We start from the raw sequence: 19,217 nt of genomic DNA on the forward strand, positions 1-19,217 counted from the left end.
GCTTGGATGGGAGTGGTGTGTCCCAGGGCCTCTATGGAATGCCCTGCTGGTTCCCCCAGCCACACTCCTCCTCTTCCTCCTAAAGTGCTGGAACTAAAGGGTGGAAAGAGCCTCTCTGAGGCTGTGAGCTGCTAGGATCCTTCATCCTACTGTGGCCAGAGTGGCATTGCCAGGTGGTTCTGAACCCATCTTCCCTCTGAATCGCTCTGCTCCATCCTGTCATTCCTACTCTCCCCATGGGCACTTGGGATGAAGAAAGTGTTTCTGGACTGAATTGGGAACCACTATACAAGGATTTATTTCTGGGTAATGATTTCAAATGAGGACTCATCAGCAGCTACCTGATGCGTGAACGGTTGGTATGTAGCATGGCTCTAAGTTTGAGTCTGGCTGTGTATAAGACTGCCAAACTAGTGGTAAATAACAACCCAGTAACAACAGCAGTAACTACTTTGTTTTTCTTAATCATCTCCCATGTAACTGGCAAGGGCTGTATGTGTAGTATGTCTGTTTTTCATAAATGGTTAAGCTGTTCTTCAACTCATCATCCAGAGTTCCTTCCTGACTGGAGTGAACAAGACTGTCACTATAATACCTTCTGTACATAGTAAGGAATACAGTTTGAGACCCCTAATAGATGTCTAAAACCTCATACAGTACCAAACCTTATATATATGGTTTTTCTTATACATACACATCTGATAAAGTTTAATTTATAAATTAGGCATAGTAAGAGGTTAACAATAATACCTAATAATTACCTAATAATACCTAACAATTATAAAAAATAAACTACAGTAAAATTGTCAGCATCACTATTCTTGTGTTTGGGGTCCATTATTAAATAAAATAAGGGTTACTTGAACATAAGACTGTGATACTCCTACAGTCGCTCTCATAACTGAGATGAGATGACTACAAAGTGACTAATAGGTAGGTAGTGTATACAGCCTGGATACACTGCACAAAGGGATGGCTCACATTCCAGGAGGGATCCAGTGACATGGCACAAGACTCCATCACACTTCTCATAATAGCACACAATTTACAACTTATGAATTGTTTATTTCTGGAGTCTTCCATTTAATATTTTTATACCATGATTATCCAGGGATAACTGAAACCTCTGGGGGTGGGGAGGGGAAACCTGAAGATAAATAGAGAGAGAGAACTACTATAATGAGTTCCTAAAAGGTACCAGATACTGAGCCAAGTTCTTACTATATATTTACTGTGATTATGACATATATACAAGGTAGGTAGCATTCCTCACTTATGGATTAGGAATGTGAAGATCAGAAAGGTTAGGAAGTATGCCCAAGGACACATAGCAAATGAGGCTGAGAGGCTAACGGAAGTCCTTCAAAGACATTAGGCTGTGTTCTTCCATATATTTAGTCTCTGATTTACAGTGTCTTATGTCAGACCCCCATGTGCTTCTTGAATAAATCCAGGTATTTAATGGACTGCAAATACTGTAGAACTTTGTTGTTTTATCCATTGGTATACTTGCTTAGAAGACTGTCTAGCACACTGTATTCCATTTATTGAAATATTTAGTAAGCACCTATCACATGTTGGGGACTTGGCTGTACTTGGGTTAGAGAGCATCCTGAACCATTCCCTCATCTTGCCTTTGGAGTAGAAAGGGAAGGGAGCCAGGTACTAGTATTTCTTCAGAGGAAGAGGTCCTGGGAGGGCAGTAAGCAAGGTCTCAACCAGGGCCCCTGGGGAACGTTTTCATACACAGGGCAGTTCCACAAATTAATGAAATGGGAAACCACTGGGTCCTAAACAAGGAGGATTTAATGCATGGTAGTTACACAAACAGTGGTTTAAATCCATATGTTAATATTAGCCTAGTGCAAAATAGACTCTTTCAGGAACTTAATGTCAAGCCTCTGTGTTGAATTGAGACTCATATTACAGAATTTTCCAGTTAGCCAGGAATGGTAACTTTCCATCAGTCGCACCTGAGCACTGACCTCAGCAACTTTTATCTCAGAGGTGACAGCCATTTTTCTTTGAATTTTGTAGAATTGATTTTGCCAGTAAACTCAACCCTACCTCATCAAATCTATTTTTATAAATTTAAGAACCTTTTCCCACATTTTTTTTGGAAATTTCTCAGATGTACAGAAAAGTCATTAAGAATGGTCTAGCAAATAATGGTATATGCTCCACCCGCACAGGGTGGGCCAAATACGGCCTGTGGGCTAAACTCAGCCCAATGTCTGCCTTCGTAAATGAAATGTTCTGGAATACAGACACACACATTCATTGACATGTGGTCTGGTTACAACTGAGTTGAGTTCTTGAGACCACCGCCTGGCCTACATGGCCTAAAATGTTAAATGTTTACTATCAAATCCTTCACAGAGAATGTTTATGGACCCCTGACCTAAATTCACCAACTGTTAATATTTTGCCATATTTACTTATCTCTCTACAGGGAAAAAGACACAAACACAACGCCTCTTTCTCCTTCCTTGCCTTTCTCTTTCCCTCTCTATCTTCTGTCCTTCTTTCTCTTCCCCCAATGTATGAAAATGCATGTGTATATACACAAACACACACACACACACAATTTATAAAAGTTTATTATCAAGTTATGGTGCAGACATTATGATAACTTACCCCTACATAATTCATATGCATGATTTAAAACAAAGGCATTCTCTCACACAGCCTCAGTATCATCACAAGAAAATTAGCATCCATTCAGTAGAATCATCCAATAGACAGTCTACATCGAAAAGTTATTTTTGAGGCTTATTTATTTTGTCTTTTTGGACCTAGGGTCCAAATAAGGGTCATACAGCGCATTTGGTCAACATGTCTCTTTAATCATTTTTTAATTGTTTTTGTGATATTGACTTTTTTTGAAGAATACTTTCAAAAGTTCTTATAAAAACTACTGTCATGGGCTTGGGTTGTGGCTCCATGGCAGAGCACTTCTCTAGCATGTGTGAGGCACTGGTTCGATCCTCAGCACCACATAAAAAGTAAATTAATAAACAAAGATATTGTACATAAACTATTTTTAAAAACAACTCCTGTCACAATGGGTTTGTTGCTGTGCATTAGTAAGAACTAAATAGAATAGTCATCATAGTAAATCAGTGTCTCCCTCTTCTCTTTAGGGAATGAGACACTGCTAGACTGTGAACTTAAAACACTAAGTTGTGGATTTTGCTTGAAACTGTAAATGTGGGAAAGTCTCAGTGTGAAAGGAAGGCAGACGAGAATTTACAGCGAGCATTTTGCGCAATTAAAAGCACAGTGCTTCTCGCCTGCTGCAGTGGCTGCCCTTGTTAGCTCTTGGCCTGGTGGCTCTTCCTTCTGGCTTTTCTCCTGACTGGGGCCTGGCCTCCCTCCAGCATCATTAGGATGCAGCAAGGAGCTGGAAACAGACCTGCAGTTATTTAAATCTCCAGGCCCAAACTGTTCAGGCTGGCTGCAGCTCAGAGGCTCAGTGTTTGCAGGCTGCGTGCTGAAGAGCCCGTGGTGTTCAGGGTTGCACGCAAACATCTGGGGAGGCACAAAAAAAGAACATTTTCTTACTTTCCCTGAGACTCTGGGGAGCCACAATCCTGTGCCTCCTGGGAATCACATCCTTGTTCTTTATTTTGGTCTCAGATGATTCCTAGAGAGTACCAACACCCATCCATTACTCTCCTCTGGGCAAGAGGCACTCAGAGCTTAAAGGCCAATCAAAAAGAATCTGGAATGTCCTGGGAAATACTCACCTGAGTGTGTGTACTAGTCACTGTCTTAGTTTGGAGTTGCCTTATTCAATAGTTAAGGAGTTTGTTTCCTATTCCTGAAATGTGGAACTAAAATGAGGGAGGCACCCTTTTCTCAATATGGGGTCCTTCAAGTTGTTAAAGGGTTAGAGCCAGTGGTTTCAGAGTTTCAGAGCCAAATAATCAAAGAGGGTGTGTGTGTGGAGGGGATCAGGGGTTGTGTGCTGGTGGGAGGCAGCAGGAAGCAGAAAATCAGGGAAAAGAAGAAAATGCAAGGAAAATAAGCCAAATTCAAATGTCAGGAAAGCAGAATAAAAATCAAGGCACCTGAAAAATTAGAGAGGTGGGAAAAGGAATTGCCAATTCATTTCCGTCTGCTAGGTTGATTAATCATGAGGATGACATTGTAGCTGTATGACATGCCTCAACTCCTCATCTGTAAAATGGGGACAATAATAATACCTACTGCATATGTCTGATTTGAGAATAAAAGGGAGAATCCATATGCATGCTTAGAACAGACCGGATACATGGTAAATGCTCAATGAATGTAAGCTACCAATGTTTAGACTGTATTATAAAATGCCTCACATAAGTCACCAACATGGTCTTTTGACATCTAAAAAGACTTCACTGATCTTGAACCCACTTTCTTGAGCCATAAATAAAATTTAAAATAAATTAAAATTAAAGCTGGGGCTGGGGATGTGGCTCAAGCAGTAGTGCGCTTGCCAGGCATGCGTGCGGCCCGGGTTCGATCCTCAGCACCACATACAAACAAAGATGTTGTGTCCGCCAAATACTAAAAAATAAATATTAAAATTCTCTCTCTCTCTCCCTCTTTCTCACTCTCTCTCACTCTTTAAAAAAAAAATTAAATCTGTTGTAAAAAAGAAATCACTGAGGAGCTTTGGTTATCATGTTGACAAAATATTTCCCCGTATTCAACAATACTTTATTGTAGCAATTTTATATCAATATGTGCTCATAAATATGCTAATAATAATGTGGGGTACTGACTTTTATTCTGTTTTTCCTTCTCATTTCTCTAACAAACCATTCATATGTAAATGTACCAAATCAACAGTCTGCACGTGCTCCTAGTCTTCACACTGCTTCTCTACTACAGAAATAAGAGCAAGTGCCTGAGAGATGGGGTCTTGGTTTTGCCATTTCTGGGAAGCAGTGTGGCCCAATCTGTGGGGCCTGGGTATGAGGCAAAGCCACTTTTTGATACTGGGGGTAGACCTGGATCTAGAAGCAAGCAGAACGGCATGTGACTACCCAGGTTCACGGGTAAGTGTGTTTGTGTGATCACAAAATTAACTGGGGGAATAAAAAGAAATTTAAAACCATTCATTTTCACATATGGTAAATATTAGAACAGAATAACGTTATTAAGAGGAAAGTTATTATATTTAGTAACAATGATCAATGTGCAAGTAGAAAATCTGGGTCCTTAAGGCTCAATATTCTTCTACCCCTTTTTTTCTTCTTCCTTTGCTGCTATTTTCTTTTCTCCCTGGCGCAAAATTAGTCAATGAAGAATCTCTTACCAAGAAAGTGGGAAACTGTGATGCTCAGGAGGTGGGTGGGAACAACTAAATTTGATCATTAAAACATGGAAAGTAACTAAAGGAGAAGGACAAGTTCAGGTGTGTGCGACCAGCTCAGTCACCCTCATGAGCTCCCGTGGTTGGTGACACAGGGTTTGTGAGTGAAAAGGGTTTGCCTGTTGAAAAGGCCCAGGGCCTTATACAGGAAAGCAGGCGTGTTGGGCTACTGGCCCCTCGGCCCCTCGGTGGGGGAAGTGAGTACAGCATCTCCTCATTGATCTCCTGGTCCCCTGTCCCACTCCTCTTAAATCCCTCCTTCACACTGTATCCTAGGCCAGCTGCACTCCCAAACAATCCCCTTACATCACAGATTTGGGCGTTCAACTCTGAGACTCAGCCCCCCAGGACTTCCAACAACCGGTCTTTGCACCCCCAGGGTCCTCTGAGTCACCCTGCCCCATAGCTTCATCTCCCTTTGGTGCTGGCCTCAGATTTCAGGTTTGAGCTCCATAGCTGCCCTGTGGCTATACAGCCTCCATCCTTTGCTGACTGTGACCTTGGACAATTTGCTTAACTGTTCTGGGACTCAGATTGCTCATCTACAAAATGAGGATAAGAAAAATAGAATCTCCTTCATAAAGTTGTGCAGGGATTAAGTTAGTTAATATGTGTGTGTGTGTGTGTGTGTGTGTGTGTGTGTGTGTACATATAGACAGCTGTTGTAAGAATGCCTGGCATGTAATATGAGGTAGAGAAAGGTCACAACTTATTGCTCTCACTATTGTTAAGAGCCTGGGTATATTAATCCTTTCTACTACTGCTTTAAAAATTGCCATTAAGGCAGCATCTTAAAACAATGCCCATTTATTTTCTCACATTTTCTGTAGGTCAGAAGCCCAGACATGCCATAACTGGCTCTTTGCTCAGTCTCTCACATGAGCTGGTGGAGTCTAGGATACTATCTGAGCATCTGCCAAGCCTTCTCCAAGTTCTTGTGGCAGTTAACAGAATTTCTCTTTTTGCAGCTGTAGAATTCATGGCCACCAAGAAACCTGATTTCACTTACTTTTTAAAGACTCATTTGATTAGGTCAATCCCAGATCATCTTTCTTTTGATTATTGCAGAACCAATTGGTTAGTGACATCCCATCATATTCCTAGGTTTTACTCACAATTGAGGGGAGACTATATAGGATGTGAGGGCAGAAATCTTGGGGGTCTTGGAATCCTGGCTACACACTGGTTAACTGAAAGTGCTACTTTTTCTGCTCTTTTCATTGAATTGCACTTTGATGAATATGATTCAGTAATTGTCACCATCAGTTCAGATGTTTGTAGCATCTTACAGCATTCAGATGGATTCTCATTTATGTGCCTCCTAGGGTGCCATTTCCTGTCCTGTAGGTTTCACTAAGTGATGGGGTCAGTTAGCACCTTCTGAAGTCTTTGGGGAAGAGGACAGCTAGAGACTTGTAACTGATAAACCTGTCGACAAATACCCTAGAGCTCCAAAAGGATGACCCATTCAGAACAGTTCACTTCTAAGGACTTCGACAGACGAAGACCAGACCTCTCTTTAATTGTCCGTCTTGCCTACCACTCTGACAATTCAAAGTAAATTTGTAACTGCTAGAGAAATTTTCACTCTGTGGAGAGTTTTTGCATTTTCAAAAGTTATTCTTGTCCATCCTTTACCCACTCCCAATTAAGTATGTGTATGCATGTGTGTATATGTGTGTATGTACACATATACATGTATATATATGTGTGTGTGTGTGTGTATCTTCTAATTAAGTATATATATTTGCTTTTCATTCAATTTATAGTCCACAAAAAGGTATTATCAGTCAAACCCATAAAAAATGTAAAATATGTGAAGGATATATTTTAGATTCATTAATAAGAAAAGCTTCCTGGGGATAAGAAAATCTCTCAGATACCAAACCTGTTTATTATTATTTTTTAAAAAATCGGTTTGAACCAGATTTTAGACCATCAGACATGGACAAAAAATTTTGAAGCAATGGCGAATATCTGTTTATTCAATGTTATTCCCTAAAAAGATTCTCCTTTATAATAACATTTTGCTTACAGCTGTAAATGTGTCAAGATAAAGGGGAGAAATGAACTTGGCATGGTAGTGGTTGGGGAGTTTACAGTGTCCATTTACTCTGGCATTTCCTAACGAAGTATAAGTTTGCAATGCAAAAGTCAAGGATTTCAGTCTGATCTAGCTGTCTTCATGGCTGATCTGCCTATAGCAATATGGACTATTAATGAGGAGGGACCCATTCATAAGCACGATCTAAATTAATATAGACTTAGATTTGTCTTCTTCCCTCTAGGACAATATTATCTTGTTCTTGAGAGGTTGTAAAGAGCTCGGCCTTAAAGAATCTCAACTCTTTGACCCGAGTGACCTCCAGGATACATCCAACAGAGCAACGGTCAAGTAAGTAATGCACGATTTATGTTTAAGGGAAACCCCTTTAGGTTTGATTTACAGTTTGGTGATAATGTTGTAAGTTCTAAGAGGCGGAGGGTTGGGTATGCCTAATAAAGTAAAAATGTGAAGGTCGAGAATCCGCTTTCCAGACATGTTGGCCTTCCTGCCTGCCTTCTGTTTGTGGCTTTCATTCTGATCAAACTTATTTTTTTCAAATGCAGTAGTCATTCACATAGAGTTAGAATTTTGAAGAAGAGGAAAATGTTGTAAAACTCAACGGAGAGACAAGAGAGAAATACACACCGAATCTATGTATCTTACACACAAAAAACTATGGCTGCTCTTGACTATATGCCCTTGGTGAATCATGTTTGGGGACAGAGAATTCTTTGGTACAGAATGCCAGAATCAAAGAAGAAGCAGGGTACTTTTGTGTAAGGAAATAGCTCATGGCCAGGGTAAGGAAAGGAAATGTCCTTGGGAGATGGCAGAGAGAACTTTCCTGAAGTTCTGATTTCATACAGAACATTTTTCTACCTTAGTCAAACAATATTTCACATGAATATGTTTTAGTAATAAGCTGGATTGCTTAGACAGGATCTGTGAATTGGCAATTTTTGGAATTGCTTTATCATGATAAAACAGAAAAGGAGAGAAGTCAAAGCTTAGAGCTACTAGTTTTGTTCTATTTGTTAGTCTTGATTAAAATAACATCAACCTAATAATAATAATGGAGAAAATATGGGCGAATGGAAACCATGGGGGTTTATATTAGATTATATGATTCATGACTAGAGAAAGAGTCAGCTATAATTGATTATACATGATTACGTGTCTGTTGTCAATCTGCAATTCTTCAATATTTTTTTGTGGAAAAATTTTAGTTAAGTAAAAGAAATAATAATGGAATAAAAATTATAGCTACCACATGCTCCATTTATTACAGGATCTAAATCTGGCCTCTATAAATCATTGTTCCTTAGGAAATTATATTAGGTTCTGCCTCATCTCACATTTGTACTTTCACCTGGATGGCAAGAAACCAGAAACAATAGTAACTGTGCAACATCATAGGTAATAATTAGTCACACACACGCTGCTTAGAGGGTGAAGGAAAGTTCACTCTGAGTGTCGGCAGCCACATACATTTTTTTGGAGCCACTTTAAACAGTAATTTGCTTTAGAAACTTATAGCCCATATCACCTTTATTGCTGATCTATAAAAAACAAGGCATCAGGAAATCAGAGTCTAGCCCTAGGCCTGCATCTCCCTGGATGGGTGGTCCCAGTTAAGCTGCCTTACTGCAAAAGCCCTGTGCCCTCATCTATAAAGTGGAATTGAACAGAATGTTCTCTGGTCTGATTCTAAGTAGAGTTTGCTTAGTGCAGACCTGGTTGTTAGAACAACCAGCTTCTAAAAAAGAGGTATCAATTCAAAGGTAAAGAAAGCAATCAAAAGGGGAAAACATCACTTAGGCCAATGACACATGGACACAGTCACTTCTTAATTATGGTACCATCTTCCTCTTTTCCCGTCCCTTAGACGTTTCCTTCTCCTTTGTTCCGTCTCCTCTGTCTTCTGCCTCCCTTCCCTTCTTTACGCCATGTCCCCATCTATCTCCCTTTTTGCATTTCTTCTCCTCATCTTCTTCCCTGTTTAATTTTTCTGTCACTCATACAGTTATCTTCTTTATGTAATTCTTTTGCATCACCTTCCTCTGTGACACTGGCACTTTGCAGGAATTCACTTGGCACGTATTTGCTGGGCAGCTCCTATGTGTCCCATACTTTCCTGCACTAGAAAAATGGAATGAACAAGATAACCAAGGTCCTTGGCTCATCTGGAATTTACACCCCGGTGTCAAGAAGTGAGAAGCAAATTAAATGAAGAAAAAAAATAATCACAAGGAGCAAACATACTGAAAAGAAAAGAAAACAGATGTGAAACACAGTGACCTGTCCAGAGGTGGTCAAGGGTGGCCTCTCAGAAGCGGTAGCGTTTCAGCCAAGGCTGAGTGCTAAGACATGAGTAAGAAGCAAGAACCAGCCTGGGAAGGTCTGTAGGACACTCGAGGCAGAAGAAGGGCTTGGGAGAGAAACAGCGTGATTTGTGTGTGTGTGTGTGTGTATGTGTGATGTTTAAAGAAAAAGAAACCAGTGTGGTTGAAGGATCCTTCTGAAGAGTGAGTATGGTGGACCGAGGGGTTCCCAGGCAGCAAGGATGGAATCATTTTGCATAAAATTTTACATTGTATTAATATTTAGAAAATCATAAATCATGTTAAAATGATGCCGTGAGTTGGCTTACAACCCTCAGCAAGTTGTTGCTTCTGGTTCTGGTAAGGAGTAGAGTGTGCCATATGCTATCTACTTCCCAACTTTTTATGATGGAGGCTGGTTTAATTAGGCACTGTACAGGGCCAACTTTTAACACAAATGGACATTATAGCTAGGGAGGATCAACGCACAACTTCTGTAGTTCTTTGATTTCCCCTCTGAGAGTTAAGCAGGATAACCGCAGAGATGCAGAGCATCTTGGTGACATCAACGGATAGTGTATGCAATCAGGTAGAGGGTGGATCCCTCAGAGGAAACTGGGATGTGCTCCTTAAATTGTCTTTAAAAAAAACTCTTTAGTTTAGTTTTTATTATAGGTAGTTTTCTTTACCTTTTTTTTTTTTTTTTTTTTTTGAGTAGTAACTTGAGTAGACTCCCCCCCTCAAAAAAAAGCAGGAAAAACCTGTAAATGATTACTGCATGTGTAATTTAGTGAACTCTACCTGTAATGGATGCCAGACAACTTTGATGGGAAATGAATGCATGATCCAGAAGTGCACACAGCAAAGGAATTGAAACAGCTGGAAGAAAATACAAAAAGACTATGGATTGCTCCTGAGGATCTAAGTTTTTGTTGTTGTTGTTGTTTGTTTTTGTGATGCTGGGGATTAAACCCAGGGACTCACATATGGCAGGCAAGAACTCTACCACTGAGCTAAATCCTCAGCACCAATTTTTTTTTTTTTTTAATATTTGGAATTGAACTCCAGAGCACTTTACCACTGAACTACATCCTAGCACTTATGTTGGTTTTTGTAAGAAAATTAAATCTTTTATAGATATTTTATCCATTTTTCTGATACATGTTTAACTTATCTTGGAGGATATCTAAGCAGATTATGACATACCATCTTTATCTATTAAAACTGGAAACATGAATACATTTTCTTAATCAAACCCAAATTGCATTAATTCTTTTCATCTAAGTCCCCAATGGTGGGTTTATCTCTGAAGTGGACCACCTTGTTTTTTAGTCCTTTCAGTCTTCATTGACTTAAAATTGCCACCTATTTATTCATGTGTACTTTTAAGCCAGAATATTCATTGTAAATGAAGTACCCAGGGTCTAAATCTCTAAATATTCTCAGGAATTCTTCACTGTTTGCATGATAGAATTTCTACATTGCTTCCCCCTCCCCCCACTGAAGTTAGTATGAATAAAAAAAAAATTTTTGTTTTTTTCTATTTTTCATTTGTTGACATGTTAATGAAACAAATAGTTCAGTAGAAATTTTTGTTATTTTACTATATGAATATTTAGAAAATATCATCAAGTAGAACCTGCTCCCCCTTACCCTGCAGTACTAGAGATTGAACCCAGAAGCATTCCACTCGGAACTACCTCTCCAGTCCCCTTTGAAAAAATTTTATTTTGAGATAGGGTCTTGCTAAGTTGCCCAGGCTGGCCTCAAACTGATGATCCTTCTACTTCGACCTCCTGAGACTCCGGGATGACAGGCATGTGCCATTGCTCACAGCCATCGAGTAGCTTTTGTTGTTTATACTTTGAGGGTAAACATTTATGTGTCTTTCAGAACACATGTGCATATATTTGAACATAGCATGCATATTTTCCTGTCTATGGCTAATTCCCAATGCTAATTTATGTCCAGAGCAGGGGGAAAATATTTGGCTAGTGTTGCTTCTTATATTCATATTTTCAGATCTATTTAATTAAGTAAGGTTTCAGACCTTTTCAAAGTACTTGCATGTGGAAGATTTTGGAAGTGCAATGAGATTTCATTCAAGGCAAAATCTTTAAGAGTTAAGCTTTGAGAATTCAAATACAAATAGTTCCCATTCTAAACAGAATTCTTTCTTTTCCAGATGTTACAAAGTATTCATCATTCCACAGTGTGCAGTGGAGCTTTAATCCTACCTTGCCCTACATTTTGTTTGATAAACAATTTTATCCACTGCCTGATATAGTCTTAGACCTTAAAAAACTCTGTTCTTCTGATTTCATTATATGTGTTAGCTGCAAGTGCATCTTAGAGGTGTTGAAGAGAGAAACTGCTTTTCTGATAATAATTTCTTTTCCTGACCTAGGAGCCTCGACTACAGTAGGAAGCTGAAAAATGTAAGTACTTTCGCTTCCATTGCCAAACTTGTTTACTTCTGACTTTGATGGTTCAACATTAAGCTAAGTTCAATGCCTCCTATGTGCCTTGCTGCAAATAGTCCTTCTTAGGAAAAAAGTATGTGTGTCTCTGATGGAATAATTAATGACTGTGATAAAGCTAAAAATAGTAGATTTGGGAGGTTTCTCTTTAATTAGTTAAGTGCTCAATCCAGAAAAAAAAAAAAAAATGAAAGCTTGTGTTCTGTTTGTGATTCAGTTTCTTAAAACCCACAGCCATCAGACTCAACACTAACATTAGCCATTTGCCATTTGTAGGCCCAGATGGAATTATTAAATTAAGCTGTTGGGCAAATTGTTTAGGAAAAGATCAGCATAATAGGAATAGAGTTGACTGCCACCATGGCCCTGTGCTGTTTGTATTTTTGTTTTCCTATGAATCTTTTGAGTTGTTATTAGTACTTCCTCAAATCAACATTTTATAGTTAAATCTTATTTTCAAAAGGCAAATATGTGCTTTTTTGTTTTAATTTACATTGAAGAATGTAAGAAGTTACTTTCTTCATCTAAAATAGAAAAGTTAGCTGTGACCCCCCACCACCACCATTTTTTTTTTTTTTAATTTTCCAGGTGCTATCTATTTGATTGACATTCTCATTCTTACCTTCTTTTTCTTCCTCCATACAACTAGGGACATGTGCCATTTTTTTTCATCGTACAATTTAAAACAAATCAGAAAACCCATAATCTAAAACACAGCACAGTCTATCTCATTATACTTTTCAAGACAGCTTCATACTCTGCACACATTAGTTATTTTATGGTCCTAGTTAATGTTCTGACATTTGGAATTGTCTGTTCTCTAGAAATTTATTTGTAAGCAGCCATTTAATAAAAGACCTTCTGGAAGTTTTGAAGGATTCATGATGTAAAATTTTCCCACAGAGGTAGAAACTGAATCACATCCTAGTATGGATGCACATAACCATATTTTGGGCCTGTGGCCAGCTGGAACCATGTACCTATATCACATGGTCCAAAGCATTTTCTGGCCTACCAAGTGGAAGGAGGTACAGAAAGTACTTCCCAGCCTGGTGGAAGCAGTAAGACAGAATGTGAAAATAAAATCATAGTCTGATGACCTTCGGGTCCCCCGTAATTCAGCTCCCAGGAGCTCATCTGTAACCGACTCCTGAGGGGTTTGATGGGAAAATCAATGGAAAGAGCATTTGCTCTTGTGGACAGATTCTTTGGAAAGACAGAACAAAATTGATTTGGGATGGAAGCTTCAGACCATTGACTATTCACAGACATTCTTAAACATCCAAGGATAGCAAGTGTGTCAAGGCTAAAACTTCCCCATCGTAGAACAGGAAGCCAACTATACTCCTAAGTGGGGTATCTGATAATATTCTTCATTGTACTGATTCCTTCTGACTTTAATTAGATATAATTATGCTGGGAAGCACTAGTTAACCTTCATCAGTCCGTTGAGATTTTTGCCATTGATCTTTGCAGATCCTCTGTGCCCACAAGTAGAAATTGAGGGCCTCCAAAAGCACCAGTTTTAAAAGGAATTGACAGTCCCTTCCATTGCTTATCTGGGTAAAGACTCCAAAGAGTTTCTGAAATATGTTGCCGCCTGATTGTGAAACCTTCACTACGTGAAAATAATTTTGGGAGGATGTCGTTTTTCTTCTTGCTGACTTATGGATCACTTTCTCACGACCAAACTTTCCCTAAAACTGGAGTGTTACTTCAACTACCAAATCCTGTTTTGTGTTGACTGAGACGGCACTGAGTTGTTATTAAAATGATTTTCCATTTAAGGGGTACCACACACATGTGGTTTGTACAAGTCAATGTTGCATGTTTTCTCCTTCCTGCCTTCCTGTTAGTGACTGATTGATTCCTTTGTTTAAACGTCACTCTTGAGGGCACCTTCTCCTGCTTTTCTGCGTTATTCGTTCCACAGGTATTAGTTACCATTTACTGGCTGGGAAAAGCTGCCAACAGCTGCGCGTCCTATAGCGGAACTACCTTGAACCTGAAGGAGTTTGAAGGATTGTTGGCGCAGATGAGAAAGGTAACATAACTTTTCTTCTCCATCCCATAAGGTTTAAATAAGGGGGGAAAGCAATACTTGTCCTTGTTTTTAAGATGATTACAGCCAAAGATGTCATGCTTAAGGAAATGACCATCTTACCAATGACATTTTTGCCTCATGCATCTCAAACCTACCTGAACTTTTATACCTTTGGAGAACAGAAGATCTGAGCCCAGTCCAACTTTAATTCTAAAAGAGCAAATGCAATCTGTCAGTGTCTGGCTTTGTATGCCAAGGAGCTCAGGGCTTGCTTTCTTGGGGGAATAAACTTGAATTAAACAATGCAGTATTATGCAAAAAATGAACACTTGCTCTGCACTTTTATCCTAAAGGTCACTTTGCTTGCCTATCAGGGCCTTGATGTGGGTGAGTCACATCAGCCAAGTTCTTGCCTTGGCACCCACCTTGGCCAAGAGTGAGAATTAGAAACATTCTCATCTAATATGTGCATTGTATGGCCATTGTATTCGAATGACCTGGAAATTCAGGAGACATTTTTAAAAGCTTAATTTGTTTATTTGGTGTAACATTTCGTTTGAACATTATTTAAGCTTGATTTTTTTATTAGATTATGGGAAAGTCTGACCTAAGGTAGGAAATTGTCAAAGAAACAGTGGCGTGCTTCACGATCCTTCGTGATCCTTCCTGAGTGATCTTTTATGAGATTGGGCAATACATATAACTCATCCTAAGTATTAGTATATACAGTATTATGTAATCCAAGAGAAGCCTCCCAGCCAGGCTCAGTGTGAACAGATAAATTCACTTGTAATCCAGTCATGAATTTTGGAAAAGGCCCTATTAGAACACAAAGATTTGAGGCCTTGGTTTTTCTCACTTCCCTAACCTGCAAAATAAAGGAAGTGAGACTTCTTGAGAGACTTTCAGTTCTTTTCAACCTCTGAAAGCAAGAATTTGTTCCAGCTTTCTAATAATGTGCTCTCCTTAAATTCAAGCTAGCAATGTTCACGTTTGGCCAGGGGCGGTCTGGCTCATGTATTTATAAATGGACAAAGCTTTCATATTGGTCAGGACACATATAAACAAAGTCCTTTAAGCTACATTCTTGTAAAAAATTAAATAAACACACCCACGCAACGAAGCACAACACGTTGCTTCTTCGTCTTAACTCTGAGTTTGTCCTGCAATTTTTCATCAGACTCTATTCTTAGAAAAATCCACAAAGTTCCAGTCTGGCTTGGGGAAGTGTAAGTGTTTGTTTTTATATTAAATTTGTACTTGAATAATAATAGATGGGTCACCTTTTTTAAACGTCTTTAAAGTGTTCTGATTTTGTCGGGATTGGGTTCAGGTGGGAAATGCTACACACACACAAAACAAAACAAACAAAAAACCCTCAAAATAACATGAGTGAGGTGAGTAGTCCTGTGTTGGTGTGAGAGTCCAGGGTTGGTGTGGGGTTCCACCTCCGTCCCATGGCAGGGCCCAGCCTCTTCTTTCTGCTCGTCATCCTCCACCCCAGGCTTCTCCCCTGCTGGTCCAAGATAGCTGCTCAGGCTCTAGCTGTCATGGTCATGACCATCTGTCATGACCACATTCAGGTCAGGAAGAAAGAGGAATGAGATGAAGAAAGGGCTGTGCCTTCCCCCTAAACATACTTCCAAAAAGAGTCACATGACACTCCTACCATGGTTTCAATGTCCCCTCCAAAAATTATATTGAAATTTAATTGCTACTGTGATGCTGGAACCTTTAGGAGATGGTGAGGGACAGGATTAATGCTGTTATGGCCAAGGGGTTTGTTACCTGGCCGTGGCTTCGTTATGAACGCGGGCTCTCTCTGCCTGAGCACTCTGTCGCCATGTGATGCCCCTGCCATGTTCTGAACCCTCATCAGGCGCCACACCTTGACACTGGATTTTCAGCCTCCCGAACCCTGAGGAATAAATTGCTCTTCTTTACAAATTACCTCCTCTGTGAGGTTTCCTCATAGCAACAGAAAACAGACTAAGACAAACCCCTGCTTTAATCCTGTTAACTTGAAATTGGTCACGTATTCCTACCTACCTGCAAGGAAAGACTTGGGAATGGTAGACCTTATTTCAGCTAAAAATTGTAGGTATTTTTACTGGAAGAGAAGTAGACACCCCATTAAGGGACAGATGGGACCTATTCTGCACAGATACAGGCTGAAGTAAATTTAAGACCAAATTTTGTCTTTCACAAAGGAGATTAGCTAGAATCATTTTCATTTTTCTAGTAGGAGAAATGTACCTACAATTGTTAACTATAGGACAAATTGTTAAGTTCTGTAATATACATAACACACAACCCTTAGCATCGTCTTGCACACAGTAGGTCTTCATAGATGGTTGCTGCTGCTGTTGGAAAGCCTGGTCAGTGCCTGTCACTGAGAAAGAAGGCAAAGCCTCCCAAAGGAGGGACACTTAGGCCAAACAAGGGGTTTGCTACAAGAACCCCCGAGATTGAAGGGATCCAACGAGATCTCCAGGTTGGAACTAGAGAGTCAGCCGTCAAGGTGGTTCTCTTTATCTGACTCTCATCCCTTCTTATCCCTCTGTTTATTTTTCTGGACTAGAACATAAGGTTCATGAGGACAGGGTGTTTGTTGATTTTTGTACAGGACTGTGTTCCCAGGACCGGGACAGTGCCTAGTGGCACAGAGAACATGCCCAGTCCATGTTTGTGGAATGAATCACTTCCATAGCCAGAGGGTGGCGGGTGGAGAATGAGTGAGGGTGTTGGAGAAAGAGAACTCTCAGACACTTTAGAGTAGGGTTGAGCTACCTGATAAATCACAAAGGAAACACAAAATGTCAAGTGGTAAAGCGGAGGCATCTGGACTTTCTCAGATACCAAAAGTCATCCACCGATCCTAGCTGCTTCTCTCCTAGCTGCTTTTCGTTATCTCTCACAAAGGGGTAAGAAGAGGACAGCGGGGGGGAAATAATCCAAAAAGTTTGTGAAAGCCAGAAGTCTTCACCCTGTTCATCAACACTCTTCCTGGAACAATTAGCAATTAGCACAAGGGCTGACTTGGGCCTTACCCCCTTCACCCTGTGTGCTCTCTGCTGAAGACACAAAGCTACTCAGCTGGAAGATGAAAAGCCAACGTAATGAGACCCCAGAAAGGGGAAATTTAGATTGTGTCATCTTCCCGTTGGTTTGTATCTTCTGCCCTCCTCCAAAGGCGTTGCTTTAGGTGACAAAAAAAAAAAAGCACAGTGACCCAATAGAAGGCCATAAAACAGTGTCTGCCAGTTGTCCACATCTTTATTTCTGGCCAGAGGTCCTCCCTCTTGCTTCACTCCATGGTTCCTGGGGGACCAGCTTGGCCAAGGATGGCCACGGTGGCCTGGTTTAGCTTTGCAAGCTGGTCGTGCCGTTCAGCTCCCCGCCCATGCATGTGATCCGAGGGTTTGTTCTTGGCTTTCTGCTCAGTCACGGACATGGTGGCCTTTCTGTTTTTCTTTTCCATTACTAGCTGTGAGAAAGCAGCTGCAGCTCCAAGAAACATGTTCCCTTTCCCTTCCTGCCTCTTCTCCTGTGGTTTGCAGAGGGGGAGGGAGGGATGTTGGGCCTTTGGGGAAACCTTTCTGATATTGTTTTCTCGAAAATTCAGTTTTGTAATGCTGCACTGAAGCAGCTTGTAGGCATGTCCCATCAATATGTGACCAGTGGCCCAGCTCCCTGAGCGTCCCTCCTCCCTGATAGAGAACTAGACCCAAGGCATCTAGATATGGGATATGAATAGAGAGGGAGAGAAGTGTGTGTGTGTGTGTGTGTGTGTGTGTGTGTGTGTGTGTGTAAAGTTATGTCCTTAACTCAACCTGCAAATATGGTGTAATTTACATATTGAAACTTCTATACCTGAGGAAATATATTAGGGATCATAGCCATAGCTGATATTTTGAGTCCTTATTCTGTGCTGTGCATTTTTCTGAATACCTTCCATATATCAAACATTTAGTCTTCCCAGGAACCCTGTAAAAGTAGTATTATCGCCAGCCCCATTTTACAGAGGTCAAAACTAAACAATTGGCGAGGGTAGAGCCAGCATTTAAACCCAGTTGGTCTGACTTCAGAGACACGCTCTTAGCCCTTACTCAAATCAGCCTCCCTTTTGCACTATTTACAGTTCTGAGCATTTAGTTAGTCCAGGTTAGCATCATGCACAGGTCAAGGAGGCAAGAAGTGTCCAGTGGAGGAGAAGACAACTGCATATTTTTAGATTTCACCATTTGGGATTTGGAGAGAGAGTCCTGTTTTGGAATCATAACTTTTGTCTCTTCTTGTGTGACTTCAGTCAAGTTACTTAACCTCTCTGTTTCTTTTCTTTTTTTTTTTTCCTTCTATTAAGAATGATAGTGCACCAGGCGCAATGGCACATGTGTATAATCCCAGTGACTTTGGAGGCTGAGACAGGAGTATCTCAAGATCAAAACTGCCTCAGCAATGGCGAGGCACTAAGCAACTCAGTGAGACCCTGTCTCTAAATAAAATCCAAAATAGGGCTGGAGATGTGGCTCAGTGGTTGAGTGCCCCTGAGTTCAATCCCCAGTACCAAAACAAAAAACAAACAAACAAGCAAACAAAAACCCAAAAATAGTGATAATGCTAACCACATCACTGGGTGGTTATAAGGAGTAAGTAATGTGACATTCAAAACGTGTTACATATGGTCCCAGACCCTAGGTATTCAATAAAAAGTGAGCTTCGTTTTTTAGCCATTTGACCTATTCTCAGTAGGTAAATAATTCAAGATATTGACTGTGTTTCCAAAGAAATTAAATTCAAAACCATATCTAATTTAGGTTAATACTTGTCAGTGAGTCCTGAGTTCTTCCTTTTCCAGCTATTCAGGCCTGACTTTTGTTCCAAGTCCTGGTTAACTTTTGACCTGCAAGTAAACTGCCTTAATTTCCAAAACAGTAATTTCTGCCTTGGGGTCATGGAGGCCATC

General features: G+C 40.2%; 1 protein-coding gene across 18 annotated transcripts in view; it reads left to right on the forward strand.

Moving 5' to 3' along the window:
* Window positions 1-19,217, forward strand: part of Limch1 (LIM and calponin homology domains 1) — a 315,235-nt gene that overhangs the window by 213,183 nt on the left and 82,835 nt on the right. For all 18 annotated transcript variants that reach the window (XM_076865092.2, XM_076865095.2, XM_076865099.2 and 15 more), the window contains exons 4-6: window positions 7,648-7,754; window positions 12,135-12,165; window positions 14,141-14,251. In XM_076865092.2, coding sequence (XP_076721207.2) covers window positions 7,648-7,754; window positions 12,135-12,165; window positions 14,141-14,251 — 249 coding nt within the window. The remainder of the gene's footprint in view (window positions 1-7,647; window positions 7,755-12,134; window positions 12,166-14,140; window positions 14,252-19,217) is intronic.

This window comes from Callospermophilus lateralis, chromosome 8, assembly GCF_048772815.1.
Source record: "Callospermophilus lateralis isolate mCalLat2 chromosome 8, mCalLat2.hap1, whole genome shotgun sequence".
NCBI classification, from domain to species: domain Eukaryota; kingdom Metazoa; phylum Chordata; class Mammalia; order Rodentia; family Sciuridae; genus Callospermophilus; species Callospermophilus lateralis.